The 20,466-nt window shown below is 47.6% G+C and overlaps 1 protein-coding gene across 7 annotated transcripts in view; it reads left to right on the plus strand.

Annotated features, from left to right (window-relative positions):
• Nucleotides 1-20,466, plus strand: part of ABCC9 (ATP binding cassette subfamily C member 9) — a 199,141-nt gene that overhangs the window by 82,036 nt on the left and 96,639 nt on the right. For 5 of the 7 annotated variants that reach the window (XM_088454786.1, XM_088454784.1, XM_088454788.1 and 2 more), the window contains exons 2-6: nt 9,125-9,291; nt 11,683-11,824; nt 13,590-13,711; nt 14,261-14,427; nt 14,504-14,746. In XM_088454786.1, coding sequence (XP_088310912.1) covers nt 9,147-9,291; nt 11,683-11,824; nt 13,590-13,711; nt 14,261-14,427; nt 14,504-14,746 — 819 coding nt within the window. In that variant the 5' untranslated portion in view covers nt 9,125-9,146. The remainder of the gene's footprint in view (nt 1-9,124; nt 9,292-11,682; nt 11,825-13,589; nt 13,712-14,260; nt 14,428-14,503; nt 14,747-20,466) is intronic. The other 2 variants (XM_088454785.1, XM_088454789.1) reach the window with 2 other exon arrangements.

Below are 20,466 nucleotides of genomic sequence, written 5' to 3' on the forward strand. Positions count from 1 at the left end.
TAGTGTTACCGCATGAGGCGGGGAATGGGTGTGACTTACTGCAGAATCGCCATAGCTCCTGTGTACGGCCATAGTGTTACCGTGTGAGGTGGGGGAAGGGTGTGACTTACTGCAGAATCGCCATAGCTCCTGTGTACGGCCATAGTGTTACCGTGTGAGGTGGGGAATGGGTGTGACTTACTGCAGAATCGCCATAGCTGCTGTGTACGGCCATAGTGTTACCGCATGAGGCGAGGAATGGGTGTGACTTGCTGCAGCAATGCCATAGCTCCTGTGTACGGCCATAGTGTTACCGTGTGAGGTGGGGGAAGGGTGTGACTTGCTGCAGAATCGCCATAGCTGCTGTGTACGGCCATAGTGTTACCCTGTGAGGTGGGGGAAGGGTGTGACTTACTGCAGAATCGCCATAGCTCCTGTGTACGGCCATAGTGTTACCGTGTGAGGTGGGGGAAGGGTGTGACTTACTGCTGTGTACGGCCATAGTGTTACCATATGAGGTGGGGGAAGGGTGTGACTTGCTTCTGTGTACGGCCATAGTGTTACCGTGTGAGGTGGGGGAAGGGTGTGACTTGCTCCTGTGTACGGCCATAGTGTTACCATATGAGGTGGGGGAAGGGTGTGACTTGCTCCTGTGTACGGCCATGGTGTTACCGTGTGAGGTGGGGGAATGGTGTGACTTGCTGCTGTGTACGGCCATAGTGTTACCATATGAGGTGGGGGAAGGGTGTGTCTTACTGCTGTGTACGGCCATAGTGTTACCGTGTGAGGTGGGGGAAGGGTGTGACTTGCTCCTGTGTACGGCCATAGTGTTACCATATGAGGTGGGGGAAGGGTGTGACTTGCTTCTGTGTACGGCCATAGTGTTACCGTGTGAGGTGGGGGAAGGGTGTGACTTGCTCCTGTGTACGGCCATAGTGTTACAGTATGAGGTGGGGAATGGGTGTGACTTACTGCCATGACGCCATAGCTCCTGTGTACGGCCATAGTGTTACCATATGAGGTGGGGGAAGGGTGTGACTTACTGCTGTGTACGGCCATAGTGTTACCATATGAGGTGGGGGAAGGGTGTGACTTACTGCTGTGTACGGCCATAGTGTTACCATATGAGGTGGGGGAAGGGTGTGACTTGCTTCTGTGTACGGCCATAGTGTTACCGTGTGAGGTGGGGGAAGGGTGTGACTTGCTCCTGTGTACGGCCATAGTGTTACCGTGTGAGGTGGGGGAAGGGTGTGACTTGCTCCTGTGTACGGCCATAGTGTTACCGTGTGAGGTGGGGTAAGGGTGTGACTTGATTCTGTGTACGGCCATAGTGTTACCGTGTGAGGTGGGGGAAGGGTGTGACTTGCTCCTGTGTATGGCCATAGTGTTACAGTATGAGGTGGGGGAAGGGTGTGACTTACTGCCACGACGCCATAGCTCCTGTGTACGGCCATAGTGTTACCGCGTGAGGAGGGGAATGGGTGTGACTTACTGCAGAATCGCCATAGCTGCTGTGTACGGCCATAGTGTTACCGTGTGAGGTGGGGGAAGGGTGTGACTTACTGCAGAATTGCCATAGCTGCTGTGTACGGCCATAGTGTTACCGTGTGAGGTGGGGGAAGGGTGTGACTTACTGCTGTGTACGGCCATAGTGTTACCGTGTGAGGTGGGGGAAGGGTGTGACTTGCTCCTGTGTACGGCCATAGTGTTACCGTGTGAGGTGGGGGAAGGGTGTGACTTGCTTCTGTGTACGGCCATAGTGTTACCGTGTGAGGTGGGGGAAGGGTGTGACTTGCTCCTGTGTACGGCCATAGTGTTACCATATGAGGTGGGGGAAGGGTGTGACTTGCTCCTGTGTACGGCCATAGTGTTACCGTGTGAGGTGGGGGAAGGGTGTGACTTGCTCCTGTGTACGGCCATAGTGTTACCATATGAGGTGGGGGAAGGGTGTGACTTACTGCTGTGTACGGCCATAGTGTTACCGTGTGAGGTGGGGGAAGGGTGTGACTTGCTCCTGTGTACGGCCATAGTGTTACCATATGAGGTGGGGGAAGGGTGTGACTTGCTTCTGTGTACGGCCATAGTGTTACCGTGTGAGGTGGGGGAAGGGTGTGACTTGCTCCTGTGTATGGCCATAGTGTTACCATATGAGGTGGGGGAAGGGTGTGACTTGCTCCTGTGTACGGCCATAGTGTTACAGTATGAGGTGGGGAATGGGTGTGACTTACTGCCATGACGCCATAGCTCCTGTGTACGTCCATAGTGTTACCATATGAGGTGGGGGAAGGGTGTGACTTGCTTCTGTGTACGGCCATAGTGTTACCGTGTGAGGTGGGGGAAGGGTGTGACTTGCTTCTGTGTACGGCCATAGTGTTACCGTGTGAGGTGGGGGAAGGGTGTGACTTGCTCCTGTGTACGGCCATAGTGTTACAGTATGAGGTGGGGGAATGGGTGTGACTTACTGCAGAATCGCCATAGCTGCTGTGTACGGCCATAGTGTTACCGCATGAGGCGGGGAATGGGTGTGACTTGATGCAGAATCGCCATAGCTCCTGTGTACGGCCATAGTGTTACCGCATGAGGCGGGGAATGGGTGTGACTTGCTGCAGCAACGCCATAGCTCCTGTGTATGGCTGTTAGTAAGCTCTCTTGTCTGTGTGGGAAGGACGCTGCTGCTGCTGTTGTTGCTGATGACGGTGGCCTTGGGAATTTATCATCTAACTGTAAACTTGCGGTAGATAATCTTAACAGAACTGACCAGGAGGTAAATTTACTAAGAGGCGGGTTTACAAAAGGTGTCCCCTAGCAGCAACCAATCAGATTCTGGCTACATACTAGAAAATGATGGCCAGAATTCGATGCTTGCTATGGGAAATACATGCACTTTTGTAAACCCGCACCTTTAGTAAATGTACCCCATGAGCTGAAAACAGCAGGCATAGCGTTCCATTTACCATTTACAGACCACAGAGCACAATTTGGTGTTTGGGGCCACAGCTTACTATGGCCCTGATTCAGGCCCGCTCGCAGCTGCTGGCCGCTCGCTGGGTCTGTGGGCATTTTTTTTTTTTTTACTCCGGCCGCTCGCAAAGCTGTGGGAGACCACCCACAGCTTGTGCGAGTGGCCAGGAGACCATTGCGATAATCATGACCATCGGGCTTGCGACGAGACCCCGCGGTAGGGTCTAGTCTTCTGCAAGGCCGAGTGGACTCCCTGCTGTAATAGAGCAGGAAGTCCATTCCTGACATCAGTAGTGATATCAGTTTGGCCGCCCAACAAACGGCAGGCGTTCGTCCAGTCACCTCCCCTACCTGCCCACAAATCGTGGCGAGCTATCACTCACCATGGACAGCCGCCCCGTCTTGTTGCGAGCCCAGTAGCGACTGAACTTCAGTCGCTCAGCGTGGCTCACGCACGTGCATGCAGGGCCGGATTAAGGCCCATATGGGCCTGGAGCTGAAAATGTTCAAGGCCTATACTGAGAAGGGGAATACCTGTGATTGGCGCTGTGTGGGTGTGGTCAGAGTCACCTTGGTGTATACACCCCCTGCACTATGAGACACAATGTCTCCCTAACTACATAGAAATAGAAAAATTGCATAATATTTTTTAGGGGGAAAACTGGAAAAATTATTTCTGGCCAGTTAGGCAGCTGGTAATCATGCTGTCATGTTGATGGGCCTATTTTTATGTGGAGGCCTGTAGCTCCATCCGCCCCATTGTTAATCAGGCCCTGCGTGCATGCCGGACGCGGTGCATGTGCAGTGAGCAAACATCGGCCCGCTTGCGAGCGGCTCTGAATGAGCTTCTATATCCCCCGGTGGGAGGGGTCAGTTTAGCCCCAAATTGTCTTTCAGTTCCAGGAAACAAGAAGATGTCAGCTAAATCAGTGTTTGTGCCAGCAGTGGGACTGGACCGGTCCCTCAGGATCTGGAGATGTATTTGCTGCAGCAACAATCAGATTAGTTGGTGCTATAATAATGAAGCTGCGTCTGTAATGTGAATTTTTTTTTTAAAGTTGCTTTTAATTAGTTTTAAGCACTTGGGCAGGAAATTCTGAGGCCCTAGTGGACCTGTGTCCAATCGGTGGTAGGCCTCAGACCTTAGAGATGACAGGGACCACAAAGAGCTCATCAGGAGTAAGACGGGGGTCTAGGTGGGTTGTGTCTCGCTCCACATCTAGAGTATTTGAGGTTTCAGCAATGGATAATGTCTGACGTTCCTATATTCTGCCTAGCGTAGACCACAGCAGATAAGAAGCCCACCTGGCTCGGCTGAGAGCTACCCCCCACCTCGCATTAATCATTCTGATCTGTTATATATAACTGGCTTTCACATTAAATATTTGAGCCACTTTTCTGGGATACATATAAATATTAAGTATCTCCTGAATGTATTATGGAGGGATCTCTGATGTCTGCTGTGGTCCCTTCATACCTGATAGCAGCTGCAAAGCATCCCGGAGCTTGTCCCCCACAGCTAATGCCATCTGAAGATGGCATTGTGCCACTGTAACCTATGGGCTACACCTGGTAAAATGTAGCGGGAGAGGGTCCCTGTCCCTGCCTGCGCTATTTCATACATCTGGGCGGTATAATCGCATCCTGCAATCCGTTTTGGCCACTAATATTGCGCACATATCGCATTGCGAATGCGATTATTGATAAATGTGCCCCACAGTAATGTCTCTAGGAGGCTTTATTTTATCCCTAAGACGATACAGATGAGTTGACCTAATTTGCTGTAATATTTTGGATACACCTTCGGGGCCCAATGTGGCCATTTCTGGTCCATCTTAAACCCTGAGCATCCACAATGATATAATTTAGAAAGTTGTTGTTCTACAATCTTCATAGCAAATTACTTCCAGAAATGTGGGAGGATCATGGACTAAACGCAGCAGGGAGTCTCCCATCCCATCGATCGCTATAGACGTCCGCTATGAGCAGAGAACCAGGACAATTACCAGAAGTATAAACACAGAAATATCATCACTAATCCGCTCCTGACATTTACTCCTCCAATTAATACATTACATGCAATGAGAGGGAAAGCAAAGCTGCAACCGGAGCGTCGCCAAGAGGAGATTACTGTACATCAGCGACACCGTATTTCACTTGGATGAATGAGCTCAGCTGCGCGGTCTCTAAACAAAATAAATCTCAGTTTGTTCAATGGAGATTTTATCATCTGAATGGAAAATCTAACTGCACGTGGCTATGTAACAGCGGCTTCTGCTGCCATATATAAGGCAACGTGGAAATTCACAGGACTATTAGCTATATTACATTACTTATTATATAACACAAAAACGATCCATTGCCCTGACTCAAAAAATATTCATCTTAATGATTTAACGCTCCGCAGTGTCTAAACATAAATCCTCATTGTCATTATCCTCAGACGTTCCACAGACGCTTGCTCAGCGCACTATGACGTATACTTCTCGCACTATAAGATATACTTCTCGCACTATGACGTATACTTCTCGCACTATGACGTATACTTCTCGCAATATAACGTATACTTCTCGCACTATAACGTATACTTCTCGCACTATGACGTAAACTTCTCACACTATGACGTATACTTCTCGCACTATGATGTGTACTTCTCGCACTATAACATATACTTCTCGCACTATGACGTATACTTCTCGCACTATAACATATACTTCTCGCACTATGACGTATACTTCTCGCACTATAACATATACTTCTCACACTATGACGTATACTTCTCGCACTATGACGTATACTTCTCGCACTATAACATATACTTCTCGCACTATGACGTATACTTCTCGCACTATAACGTATACTTCTCGCACTAAGATGTATACTTCTCACACTATGAGGTATACTTCTCACACTATGATGTATACTTCTCGCACTATGACGTATACTTCTCGCACTATAAGATATACTTCTCGCACTATGACGTATACTTCTCGCACTATGACGTATACTTCTCGCAATATAACGTATACTTCTCGCACTATAACGTATACTTCTCGCACTATGACATAAACTTCTCACACTATGAGGTATACTTCTCACACTATGACGTATACTTCTCGCACTATGATGTGTACTTCTCGCACTATAACATATACTTCTCGCACTATGACGTATACTTCTCGCACTATGACGTATACTTCTCGCACTATAACATATACTTCTCGCACTATGACGTATACTTCTCGCACTATGACGTATACTTCTCGCACTAAGATGTATACTTCTCACACTATGAGGTATACTTCTCACACTATGATGTATACTTCTCGCACTATGACGTGTACTTCTCGCACTATAACATATACTTCTCGTACTATGACGTATACTTCTCGCACTATAACATATACTTCTCGCACTATGACTTATACTTCCCGCACTATAACATATACTTCTCGCACTATGACGTATACTTCTCGCACTATAACGTATACTTCTCGCACTATGATATATACTTCTCGCACTATGATGTGTACTTCTCGCACTATGATGTATACTTCTCGCACTATAACATATACTTCTCGCACTATAACATATACTTCTCGCACTATGACGTATACTTCTCGCACTATGACGTGTACTTCTCGCACTATGACGTATACTTCTCGCACTATGACGTATACTTCTCGCACTATAATGTATACGTCTCGCACTATAACGTATACTTCTCGCACTATAACATATACTTATCGCACTATGACGTGTACTTCTCGCACTATGACGTATACTTCTTGCACTATGACGTATACTTCTCGCACTATGACGTATACTTCTCGCACTATGACGTATACTTCTCGCACTATAATGTATACGTCTCGCACTATAACGTATACTTCTCGCACTATAACATATACTTCTCGCACTATGACGTATACTTCTCGCACTATGACATATACTTCTCGCACTATGGGCCGTATTCAATTAGTTTTGCCTCGGTGAAAAAGTTCCGCCTACTCGACTTTTCGCCTACATCGCGTATTTTGGACACGAAACCTTATCGTGCGTATCCCCACTTTTTGCTCTATTCAATTACTAACCAGGCAAAAACGGCAAGCGGCGAATGCAGAACAGGCGGAACGTACCGTCAGAATAGGGGAAATCAGTCTGAACCCCCCAAATAAATGCACTAACATTGGGGATGAATGTAGAAGTGTCCAATAGCCCTAATAAAACTATTTGGGGTACTGAAGTTGTTTCAAGTCCTTATTATTAGCGTATTAAAGTGGTGAAGAATGGCATTAAGCTGTGTTTTTTGGTGTAAATAAGTAGTCCTGTCAGATTTGGGGAACATGATAATGGGGGCTAGAATATTTTACATTCTCTAAAGTGAAGTATAAAAAAATGTGAAAAACGCACCTGTCACATACACCTGTAATCCTAAACCCCTGACCCCTCCTTGCAGACCCCTAAGAAGTCTATTTCACTAGTTTTTATGCTTGCCCCCCCACTTTGTACTTTTCGCCCCCAAAATGAAAGTACTTTTGGGGTGTACTTATGTTTTTTTTCACTGATTTTTTGACACAGTTGTCCTTTAGGGGGGCTGTCCCGAGGGTTCCAAGAGGTTTCCCCACGTTTTCACCCCAAAATAAAAATGTTGCGCTTTTTTTCTCCTGCTATTCAGAATCTTTTTCACATATTACATTGCACTGACTTTCCGCGTAGAGATAAGTTCCGACCACACGAAAAGCCGCGATTTGCGATACCTTTTATGCGGAAAATGGCTTTTCGCTTCTAATTGAATACGTCCTTATGACGTATACTCATACATGCCTACCCTCCCGGTTTTCGCGGGAGGCTCCCGATTTTTCGGCATTTCTCCTGCATTCTGCCCACTTCCTAGTGAAGTGGGCAGAATTAGGAGAATACCCGCGGCAATCGCGGGTTTCCGTGAAGGGGGCGGGGCTTAAGCTGTGATTCTGCATGAATCAGCATTTGGGGCTTAATGCCGTGAATCGTCAAGCCCCGCCCCCGTCGGCCCCCTGCTGCTTCTCTTACCCGGGCTTCTACCGGGAAGAGAATATTAAAGGTAGGCAACCCTGCATATACTTCTCACTTCATCATTTTATTTGGAATTTAGAAAACTGTAAAAGACCTTTAAGTAGAGATTTTCCCAGAATGAAGAGTTCAGACCACAGATAGATACTTAGGGGCCCATTTATCACCGATCACTAACTCAATGCGATCTGAGGGCCTGATTCAGACCCGGTCGCAAGCGCTGTGCGCTCGCAACCAGGTCGATGGTGGGCCAGTGCGCATGCGTACGACGGAGCCGGCTCCATCGTGCGCATGCGCGAGACCCGGATAGCGACGGGCACTCCGTCGCTCCGGGTCTTGTACCAAAGGGGGCATGCTGTCGATGTTGAGTGACAGCACGCCCCCTTTGGTGGGCGGGCCGGGGGAGTGGCTGCCCAATCGGAGGGGTTCCCATGTGAACGCCTCCGTTTGGGGGCGGCCCCACTGACATCACTCGTGATGTCAGTGGGAGAGATTTCGGCAAGCCGAAATCTCTCTGGGGCTTGCGGCCACGAGACCCTACCACAAGGGTCTCGTCGCAAGCCCTATAGCGAGCCCTATAGTGAGCAAGACCATCGCGACCATCTTCCTGGTCGCTCGCTATAGCCGTGGGTGGTCCCCCACAGCTAGGCGAGCGGCCAGGAGGCCGTTCTAAAAAAAAGACCGGCCCTGATTCAGAGCGAGCGCTCTGTCAGAGTATCCGGCTCTGAATCAGGCCCTCAGATTGTTTTTAGTGCCCATGATCACATTGCAGGATGCGATAATAGCGCCAGGATATATGTAAAAGCACCCACAGGGACAGGGGCTCGGAGAGGGTGCCCGTTCCTGGAATGTGCTGGGAGTGAAGTGACCGCCTCAGTGGTGCCTAACTTGAAATTAGGTAAGTACAGGTATGCAGCAGCTGCTGTCGTAAATAGAGGATAAATCTGCTGTGGTCCCTCCATAATACATCTGGGGGATACGAAATATTTGCGGATATTCCCTGAAAACAGGTGTTTTCGGGGAATATGCCACAAATATTGAATGATAAATGAGCTCCTTATTAATGTAACATTGCTGATTTCCTTCCAGCATTTATAGCTACAATATAATGTGTCTCTCTTCCCATTCCCAGCAGTGAGTTCCTCCCCGGAGAAATGAGCCTCTCGTTCTGTGGTAACAACACGAAAACTTCGTACAATGTGAATAACGGGGTGCTGAACAATATCTGCTTCCTGGACGCCCTCAACCTGGTCCCCCACGTCTTCCTGCTCTTTATAACCTTCCCAATTCTATTTATAGGTGAGTGGCCTGGCCCTGATATACAGGACAATAGGGATCAGTGTAAGATGTCTTCAGCCCCTGCACCCTGTAATGTAAGCACCATGATCCCCAATCTTGTGGCTGGTTTGAGGTGGGAGCCACCTGTGACAGGGTCTGTCTATAATACCTGTGCTGTATTATTCACACATGGGAACTGTCCTGTGGCTTACCCCCAATATTTAGGGACCGTTCCAAAAGGGCAAGAGCAAATATGTGCGAGTGAGGGGTGAGATCTGGGTTGGGGGGGGCATGAATTGTATGTTGTTACAACGTCAACTCACCCTCTTCGCTCCTAATTTTATTGAGCCCTGAAAGTCACCACCTTTATACACGCTAATATAATGAAAGAGCGAGTCCGCTGGGGTCACCTCCAGCCTCCTGTCCTGCTGGTGACTCCAGGGTGTCTATAACGTAATGGCATAGCGCTCTGCAACAGGTACAGATGTGTCAGTACAAAAACTGAGCAGTAATCTACTGCGATTCCTATTAGAAAGATATATATAAATATACACTTAGATCCTGCAGAAAGTAATTATTGTCTAGTTAAGACCATATCAGCTGTAGCGGCTGCTGCCCTTAGCGTGTAGCGGATGCTGCCCCTAGCGTGTAGCTGATGCTACCCCTAGCGTGTAGCGGATGCTGCCCTTAGCGTGTAGCGGATGCTGCCCTTAGCGTGTAGCAGCTGCTGCCCTTAGCGTGTAGCGGATTCTGCCCTTAGCGTGCAGTGGCTGTGGTATTTTGTTCCCGGCTGCTCCGCGAATAGTCTAAGTGGGTAGTAGCAAGAGCCGGAACAGTGGCTGGAACCAAATTTAGGCTGGAGGCTGACGTCAACGCGTTTCGTCCCTTGAACAACCTTTGTACAGATGTGCCATGTCTGTGTGCATCGCTCTACGCCATGCCGCGCACTGCGTTCACACCATGCAATCCTATGGAGTCATGGGTGCAAACACAGCGCACGTACCCGTTTGCGAGTGCGCAACTTGCGCCATGCATGGTGCTATTTGCTGCACAAGCGGCAAAGATGCAAGAGGACACATTTGTACCAAGAATAACGTCTCACATAGGGGCCTATCCATTAGCAGATAAATTTGAACGATGAACGATTTATCGTTCAGTCGTTCAATTTATCTGCCAATGGATAGGCTCTGAACGATAAAAATGCGCACTTCCGCGGCCGACAAATTGGGTCTTTTGTCTCTCCAACATGTTGGTCAATTATCGTTTATCGCTGACAGATATTAGAAATATCTGTCGCGGTGAACGACGAACGATTTTTTAATGAAAGTGAATAGAAACATCATCATTACCTGTTTATTGGTTAGTAGCCCCTGATGGGTGGGTTACACGCTCATCATTACCTGTTTATTGGTTAGTAGCCCCTGATGGGTGGGTTACACGCTCATCATTACCTGTTTATTGGTTAGTATCCCCTGATGGGTGGGTTACACGCTCATCATTACCTGTTTATTGGTTAGTATCCCCTGTGGGTGGGTTACATGCTCATCATTATCTGTTTATTGGTTAGTAGCCCCTGATGGGTGGGTTACACGCTCATCATTACCTGTTTATTGGTTAGTATCCCCTGTGGGTGGGTTACACGCTCATCATTACCTGTTTATTGGTTAGTATCCCCTGTGGGTGGGTTACATGCTCATCATTACCTGTTTATTGATTAGTAGCCCCTGTGGGTGGGTTACATGCTCATCATTACCTGTTTATTGGTTAGTATCCCCTGATGGGTGGGTTACACGCTCATCATTACCTGTTTATTGGTTAGTATCCCCTGATGGGTGGGTTACACGCTCATCATTACCTGTTTATTGGTTAGTAGCCCCTGATGGGTGGGTTACATGCTCATCATTACCTGTTTATTGGTTAGTAGCCCCTGATGGGTGGGTTACACGCTCATCATTACCTGTTTATTGATTAGTAGCCCCTGATGGGTGGGTTACATGCTCATCATTACCTGTTTATTGGTTAGTATCCCCTGATGGGTGGGTTACGCACTCATCATTACCTGTTTATTGGTTAGTATCCCCTGATGGGTGGGTTACACGCTCATCATTACCTGTTTATTGGTTAGTAGCCCCTGATGGGTGGGTTACACGCTCATCATTACCTGTTTATTGGTTAGTAGCCCCTGATGGGTGGGTTACATGCTCATCATTACCTGTTTATTGGTTAGTAGCCCCTGATGGGTGGGTTACACGCTCATCATTACCTGTTTATTGGTTAGTAGCCCCTGATGGGTGGGTTACATGCTCATCATTACCTGTTTATTGGTTAGTAGCCCCTGATGGGTGGGTCTGATGCGTCTTTATTCCTGATTGGTGGATAATTTACCTTTCCTAATTCTCCTGTATGGCGCAGGATGGGGAAGTCAGAGTTCCAAGGTCCAAATTCATCACAACACCTGGCTGCACTTCCCCGGGCACAACCTGCGATGGCTGCTGACCTTTGTGCTCCTGTTTGTCCACGTGTGCGAGATCGCAGAGGGCATAGTGTCAGACAGGTGAGTCCACGCCAATCCCACGTGCTACACGCAACACACTCATTTTTATTACTTACTTCATATAACACATGTTCTATTGGGACAAACATGTTGCATAAACAGATATATATGTACTGTATAATATAGGGGCGTATCTAAAATGGGTGCAGGTGTATGATGGACACGGGCCCCTGAGTCCAGTCAGGCTCACACCACACACCCTGCACACACCCATATAATTATTATACCTACCTCTCCGGAGTCCTGCGTCAGCTGGTACTTCTGACTTTACTCACCAGGAAAATGGCACGGCGGCCATATTGTCTGTGATTTGCGCATGCGCAGTAGTGATGTCCCCAGGAATAAGGCGCGGGTAGGGGCGTTTCACTTTCAACAGAGGAGGGGGCCCGTGTGCAGTCTCCATCACAGACCATCTCCTCCCAGTCTGGTGGCTGCAGTGCACTGAACGCAGCGCAGCCAGCGCCACACTGATAGACTCTGGGCACTAGAGTGTGCCCAGAGTCTATAGCACATGCGCAGGGCACAGGGAAAATGGCCACAGCGGCCATTTCCCTGTATTGCACATGCGCAAAACGACTGGAAAAAGGTCGCTGCAGCCATTTTCCAGGCATTTTTACAGCACTGACATCTGAAAATCACAAAGGACAGTTCTCCTGGTACGAGCTGTCTTTTGCGATAGAGGGACTTCCAGGTTTATGTCCCAGAAGTCCTTCTGGCGCCCTTCCGCACATGCGTAGAAGGAAGCGCGCACCGAAGGGTGGGGGGCTGGGAGGGATCTGATTGGATCCCTCTCAGGGGGCACCCTGAAAATAAGTCCATAGGCTTCTGTTGGGTAACACCATCTAAAGATAGCGTCACCCACCGAGTTGAAGTACCGGAATGCATCGTATTCTGGTGCTTAGTACACATGAGAAATGGGGTTAAACCTCCGAAAACTGCATTTTTTTACCATATTTTAGAGCTTAGTACATGGATCAAGCGTCCCACCACTTACCGCATGAATTCCACCACTTACCGCATGAATCCCACCACTTACCGCATGCATAGCACCACTTACCGCATGCATCCCGCCACTTACCGCATGTGTCCCGCCAATTACCGCATGAATCCCACCACTTACCGCATGTGTCCCGCCACTTACCGCATGAATCCCACCACTTACCGCATGCATAGCGCCACTTACCGCATTCATAGCGCCATTTACCGCATGAATCCCGCCACTTTCCGCATGCATCCTGCCACTTACCGCATGCATCCCCCACTTACCGCATGCGTCCCTCCACTTACCACATGTGTCCCGCCACTTACAGCATGTGTCCCTCCACTTACCGCATGCATAGCGCCACTTACCGCATGAACCCCGCCACTTACCGCATGCATCCCGCCACTTACCGCATGTGTCCCGCCACTTACCGCATGCGTCCCGCCACTTACCGCATGCATAGGCCACTTACCGCATGAACCCCGCCACTTACTGCATGCATCCCGCCACTTACCGCATGCATAGCGTCATTTATTATTATACTGCATGAAGATTTGGCATTACGTAAGGGACAACCCTTCTGCTTAGCGTATTTTCTCAGCTGCGATCTCTTTAGCGCCCGTCTTTGACTCAGGCCGTCAGTTTTACAATCTATAAAACTTTGAAATAACTATTATAATGAAGCTATTAGTTATTAATAGGATGTACTAATGAAATGTAATAATGGGAATGTTTAGCTATATAGTGACGAGTGTGTGTCTGTGTCTTATATGTTATTTGTAGGGAAATGGATTCCCGACATCTCCACCTGTTCATGCCGGCGATTGTCGGATTTATCGCAGCGACAACTTCCATAATCTATTACCATAATATCGAGACATCAAACTTCCCCAAACTGTTATTAGGTAAGACAGTGCGTATGTTACATATACTGTAATGTCAGCAGCGTGCCGGGAATAACAGATGTCACATGGCCGGGGCGGCCAAGAAGTCCGACAGCAGCGGCTGATGACCCAATCTTCGGCAATGTGTTGCCGCAGCAACTGTACAGCTGATGAGGTGATCTTTATTGCCGCATGGTCACGTGGTGACAAAATTTGCAACTACATTTTTTTGGTTTTCAGTAAATGTCTAGCGCATCCCGGGAGGTATCTGATGCCCAAACGTCTCATCATTACCAACCTTATAACCAGAGTGCTTCTTGTAACAGCCCTGTATATATATATATATATATATATATATATATATGATATATCCTACAGTTTACTGCAGGACATTAATGAGGCAGTTTTCTCCCCCGAGGTCGGAATCTCTCCAATGTCCGTGGTATTTGGAACCGTTTCGCGCCCATATTGTAGGGAACAGGCTTCTCGGCATAACGCGGACTCTCCGCGATCAGTTTGTGACGTTCTCTGTATCATTATCTGATTTACACCCTTGTGTCTCTTTCCCAGCTCTCTTCCTGTACTGGGTATTGGCCTTTATATCCAAAACCATTAAGCTGGTGAAATATTGTGAAATGGGAATTGGTGTGAATCAGTTACGGTTCTGCATCACCGGGACGATGGTCACCCTGTACGGCCTCCTAATGGCGGTGGAGATTAACGTCATTAGAGTTCGGGTACGTTACCGCTTTCTGCACACTGCCCAGCCGTACGCTGGGGGTCATCTCATGTATTTTCCTTCTCTTCTTCCAGAAATATGTGTTTTCCGTTAGCCCCCAGAAAGTGAAACCCCCCGAGGATCTCCAAGACCTGGGTGTGAGGTTCCTGCAGCCATTCGTCAACCTACTTTCCAAATCAACGTACTGGTGGATGAACAGTCTCATCGTCTCCGCGCAGAAGAGACCCATCGACTTAAAGACTATTGGAAAATTACCCATCGCGATGAGGGCCCTCACCAACTACGTCTGCCTGAAAAATGCGTATCAGGAGCAGAAGGTAAAGAACATTAATAGGCATATTGTGTGTAAGGCTGAGGATGTACTGATCCTCGTTGGTGCCAACCCTATGCCCAATGCATGAATGGCGTTATCACTAGTGGCAACAGATGAAGGTTTCCTGATCCTCATCCTGAGGTGGATTTTATAGAACAGAAAAATAGAAAAAAATTTGGAATGCATAAAGTTTTAAACCACACAGGTAGGTGCCCACCTGGGGGCAAGGAAGGTGCAGCCAAGGCTCCCGTGATGGTGTGGATGTGCCCCTTTAACTGCAGAGCATATACCCAGTGCCACGGTATTACCAACATGGCCACGTCCCTGCACACTAGCCCATGTCCCCAATAGTACCAGGACCCGAAAAGTCTCTTGACGGCCCTGCCTAAGTTTAGGCCATGATTGCGATTGTAATACAGAAAAGGTCTATCGAGACCAGTGATACTAGTGATAGGCAGCCTTCAGAGGCTGCACAGAAGCCCACTGACCTTCAGGAGGGCCGTACATTACCCTTCATATCAGTGATAAGTTACAACAATACATGTATTTAAAGAAAGAGACACCTATCTATAAGAGCGTACCATGAGGTGTACATTAAACAAGTGTGAGAAACTATAGCAAACACATCTGACAATAAAGCAGGTAGGAGCTAGGACCTGCTGACCAGGCCTCGGAGGGCTCGGTGGGACCCTAGGACCGCCTGTTGCTCCTCAATGATCTAGTGATGTTTCTGCTCGGATCCACCTGCCCAGCGTCACAGTATCCCTAAATATAGCTTTCACGATGTTGTCACCGTGCTAGAAAGAGGCCCCGGCTTGTAGTACAGTAACCAGACCACGTGTAGGAGGAGACGGTTCTGCAGACAGTGACAGCATGATCCCAGGCGCAGAGGGTTAAGTGCATTATTTGTATCGCAGCCACTGGGAACGGTTGTGTCTTAAATACTGATATTTGGCAGGCGCTGCTTTTTTCCATTGTGAGGTGAAGGCACTTTTGTAATCTGTGTTTTAAACAAGTCCCTGGTTCTCAGCCAATCAGATTGGTGCGGAGTCCATCACGCTCGGCCAGTACAGACGGGCACTTACTCTGAGACCAGTTCTGTCCAGGCTCCAGCAAACACTAAACTTTGCCCTGACTTTAGCAATGTTTCACGCCAGCTCGCAGTGCAGAAATCACACGGTGTTAATTATAAGACGACGAAGCGTTGATGGCGAATAACCTATATCGTCTGCTCTTTTTACTTTATTCTCTATAAGGAATAGTTTTATTCCTTTATTGTGTTATTCTCACATTTATCTGCTGGATGTTTGTGCCAAGTGTATAATAACTTTTCACCTGGTCAACATCTGTGTTTCATTCATATCGAACCTCCTCTTCTAAGCGCTGCAAATTATATTATTAACATGTATCTATATAGCGCCAACATATACCGTCGTGCTGCACAATTGGGAACAAAACAGCGACAGGAATATAACAGACAGAGAGGATCCTGCGCCCAGACGCACAGTCACATGACTAGAGCTCCCTGTCATCCCTAACATATCATTACATGATGGGTACTCCAAAAACAGGCCACGCCCACTTTCTAAGCTCTTATTTATACAGATGTGTCCATATACACCTTTGCTCAAATAGCGCCAAATAACCCCGTTTAGTGCGCCACGGACTTCGTGATTTAGTAGAGCACCTTTTTCCTTATATATACTGTACATGCATCTTATTCACATCACTAATGCAACCAAAGTACAATGCAATGGTAAACCGATTAGTGGTGCCTTGTTACGACGCTGAGCGCTATCATTTCATGTACTTCTGTGTGCGGCTAATTTGCAAATCTGGATAAAAAAGGCAAAGGACAGAGGGCCTGATTCAGACCCACTCGCAAGCGGCTGTCCGCTCGCAAGTGGGTCGATGGTGTGCTCTGCGCATGCGCACGACGGCGGGAGCTCCGTCGTGCGCATGCGCCAGACGCGACGAGCGAAGGACTTTCCTTCGCTCGTTGTGTCTGATCGAAGGGGGCGTGCTGTCGATGTTGATTGACAGCACGCCCCCTTTGGTGGGCGTGCCGGGGGCGTGCCTCCCTGACGGGGGCGTTCCCACGGGAGCGCCTACCGTCAGAAGCCGGCCCCACTGACATCACTAGTGATGTCAGTGGGAGTGATTTTGGCTCTGATAGAGCCAAAATCAATCCGGGGCTTGCGGTTGAAAACCTCAACCGCAGGCTCCGGCTCGCAGTTTCGATGGTCGCGATGGTCAAGACCATCGCGGCCATCAAACTGCACGCTCGTATAGGCTGTGGGTGGTGACCCACAGCTATACGAGCGTCCAGGAGGACGCTCCATAGTTATGGAGGGCGGCCCTCATTCAGAGCGTGCGGTCTGCTCAGAGCGTCTGGCTCTGAATGAGGGCCAGAGTTCCGATATGAGCAGCCGCGCCATGCCTCGCCTTGCGTATCGTAATGCTCGCTCTGCGACAAAAGTACTAATCTAGTGTCTCTGGCACAACGTGGGTGATGTTGTATGCTGCTATGATAAGAATAAGATGATAAATTTAGGAAAAGTATGAGTCACTACACAGCGAGCAACAACTAAGTCTCAGCAACTAAGTCTCAGCAACTAAGTCTCAGCAACTAAGTCTCAACAACTAAGTCTCAGCAACTAAGTCTCAACAACTAAGTCTCAGCAACTAAGTCTCAGCAACTAAGTCTCAGCAACTAAGTCTCAGCTACTAAGTCTCAACAACTAAGTCTCAACAACTAAGTCTCAGCAACTAAGTCTCAACAACTAAGTCTCAACAACTAAGTCTCAGCAACTAAGTCTCAGCAACTAAGTCTCAGCAACTAAGTCTCAACAACTAAGTCTCAACAACTAAGTCTCAGCAACTAAGTCTCAGCAACTAAGTCTCAGCAACTAAGTCTCAACAACTAAGTCTCAGCAACTAAGTCTCAGCAACTAAGTCTCAGCAACTAAGTCTCAACAACTAAGTCTCAGCAACTGAGTCTCAGCAACTAAGTCTCTGCAACTAAGTCTCAGCAACTAAGTCTCAACAACTAAGTCTCAACAACTAAGTCTCAGCAACTAAGTCTCAACAACTAAGTCTCAACAACTAAGTCTCAACAACTAAGTCTCAGCAACTAAGTCTCAACAACTAAGTCTCAACAACTAAGTCTCAGCTACTAAGTCTCAACAACTAAGTCTCAGCTACTAAGTCTCAGCAACTAAGTCTCAACAACTAAGTCTCAGCAACTAAGTCTCAACAACTAAGTCTCAACAACTAAGTCTCAGCAACTAAGTCTCAACAACTAAGTCTCAGCTACTAAGTCTCAGCAACTAAGTCTCAGCAACTAAGTCTCAACAACTAAGTCTCAACAACTAAGTCTCAGCAACTAAGTCTCAACAACTAAGTCTCAGCAACTAAGTCTCAACAACTAAGTCTCAACAACTAAGTCTCAGCAACTAAGTCTCAACAGCTAAGTCTCAGCAACTAAGTCTCAACAACTAAGTCTCAACAACTAAGTCTCAGCAACTAAGTCTCAGCAACTAAGTCTCAACAACTAAGTCTCAGCAACTAAGTCTCAGCAACTAAGTCTCAACAACTAAGTCTCAACAACTAAGTCTCAGCAACTAAGTCTCAGCAACTAAGTCTCAACAACTAAGTCTCAACAACTAAGTCTCAGCAACTAAGTCTCAGCAACTAAGTCTCAACAACTAAGTCTCAGCAACTAAGTCTCAACAACTAAGTCTCAGCAACTAAGTCTCAGCAACTAAGTCTCAGCAACTAAGTCTCAACAACTAAGTCTCAACAACTAAGTCTCAGCAACTAAGTCTCAACAACTAAGTCTCAGCAACTAAGTCTCAACAACTAAGTCTCAACAACTAAGTCTCAGCAACTAAGTCTCAACAGCTAAGTCTCAGCAACTAAGTCTCAACAACTAAGTCTCAACAACTAAGTCTCAGCAACTAAGTCTCAGCAACTAAGTCTCAACAACTAAGTCTCAGCAATTAAGTCTCAGCAACTAAGTCTCAGCAACTAAGTCTCAACAACTAAGTCTCAACAACTAAGTCTCAGCAACTAAGTCTCAACAACTAAGTCTCAGCAACTAAGTCTCAGCAACTAAGTCTCAGCAACTAAGTCTCAACAACTAAGTCTCAGCAACTAAGTCTCAGCAACTAAGTCTCAGCAACTAAGTCTCAACAACTAAGTCTCAACAACTGTCTCAGCAACTAAGTCTCAGCAACTAAGTCTCAACAACTAAGTCTCAGCAACTAAGTCTCAGCAACTAAGTCTCAACAACTAAGTCTCAGCAACTAAGTCTCAGCAACTAAGTCTCAACAACTTAGGGCCTGATTCAGAGCCGTTCGCTATTTGCGGTCGTTCGTTCAAAAACAAGGGGTGGCTATTCAAATGATCCGTTCGCAAATTGCAGTCTGTTCCCACCTCTAAGTCTGAACAAGCGAGCAAAACATATGCTCGTTTATTTGTTAAAAACGCCCCCTGGCCGCTCGCACCATACGTCATGTCCACTATTAGATTAATCGAGTACATCGACCAGCGTATGAACTGCTCGCTATTCTTGTGGTTGGTTTTTGCTACCACAATCTTGCGAGCAGTTCTGGCTATAAAATAACCCAGTGACGTGGTCAATGACGCTGCTGTTTTAATTATGCACACCCATAAAACGCCCGTTTTGACCTTTAAGCACGCCTGCGTTCTGATCTCCACTCCCCGTTTTCAAGCACCTTCCCCTGTTACCACCCATATACGCCTCATTCTGTCACTCAAAATAGCAGGCATTCGCTATATTGCGAGCACATGAATTTCGGCCGCACTGACTGGTTCGCGCATGCGTATAACGATCCGTACGCATGCGCAGATGTGCGAACATCGCTCGGAACGAGCGTACTGCCGCTAGCGAGTGGCTCTGAATGAGGGCCTAAGGGCCTGATTCAGAGCCGTTCGCTATTTGCGGTCGTTCGTTCAAAAACAAGGGGTGGCTATTCAAATGATCCGTTCGCAAATTGCAGTCTGTTCACACCTCTAAGTCTGAACGAGCGAGCAAAACATACGCTCGTTTATTTGTTAAAAACGCCCCCTGGCCGCTCGCACCATACGTCATGTCCGCTATTTATTAGATTAATCGAGTACATCGACCAGCGTATGAACTGCTCGCTATTCTTGTGGTTGGTTTTTGCTACCACAATCTTGCGAGCAGTTCTGGCTATAAAATAACCCAGTGACGTGGTCAATGACGCTGCTGTATTAATTATGCACTCCCTTAAATCGCCCGTTTTGACCTTTAAGCACGCCTGCGAACGGATTTCCACTCCCCGTTTTCAAGCACCTTCCCCTGTTACCACCCACATACGCCTCATTCTGTCACTCAAAATAGCAGGTATTCGCTATATTGCGAGCACATGAATTTCGGCCGCACTGACTGGTTCGCGCATGCGTATAACGATCCGTACGCATGCGCAGATGTGCGAACATCGCTCGGAATGAGCGTACTGCCGCTAGCGAGTGGCTCTGAATGAGGGCCTAAGTCTCAGCAACTAAGTCTCAACATCTAAAGGTGCGTACACACTGGGCGATTAAAGTGGACGACTGAACGATAATGATATCGTTATCGTTCAGTCGTCCACTTTATCGTCCATTTTTAACATCAAAACGATGAACGATAACGACGATGCACGTTCCCGCGGGTCGTTCGTCATTATCGTTCATCGT

Source organism: Taudactylus pleione, unplaced genomic scaffold (assembly GCF_031769625.1).
Source record: "Taudactylus pleione unplaced genomic scaffold, aTauple2 ptg000632l, whole genome shotgun sequence".
NCBI lineage: Eukaryota > Metazoa > Chordata > Amphibia > Anura > Myobatrachidae > Taudactylus > Taudactylus pleione.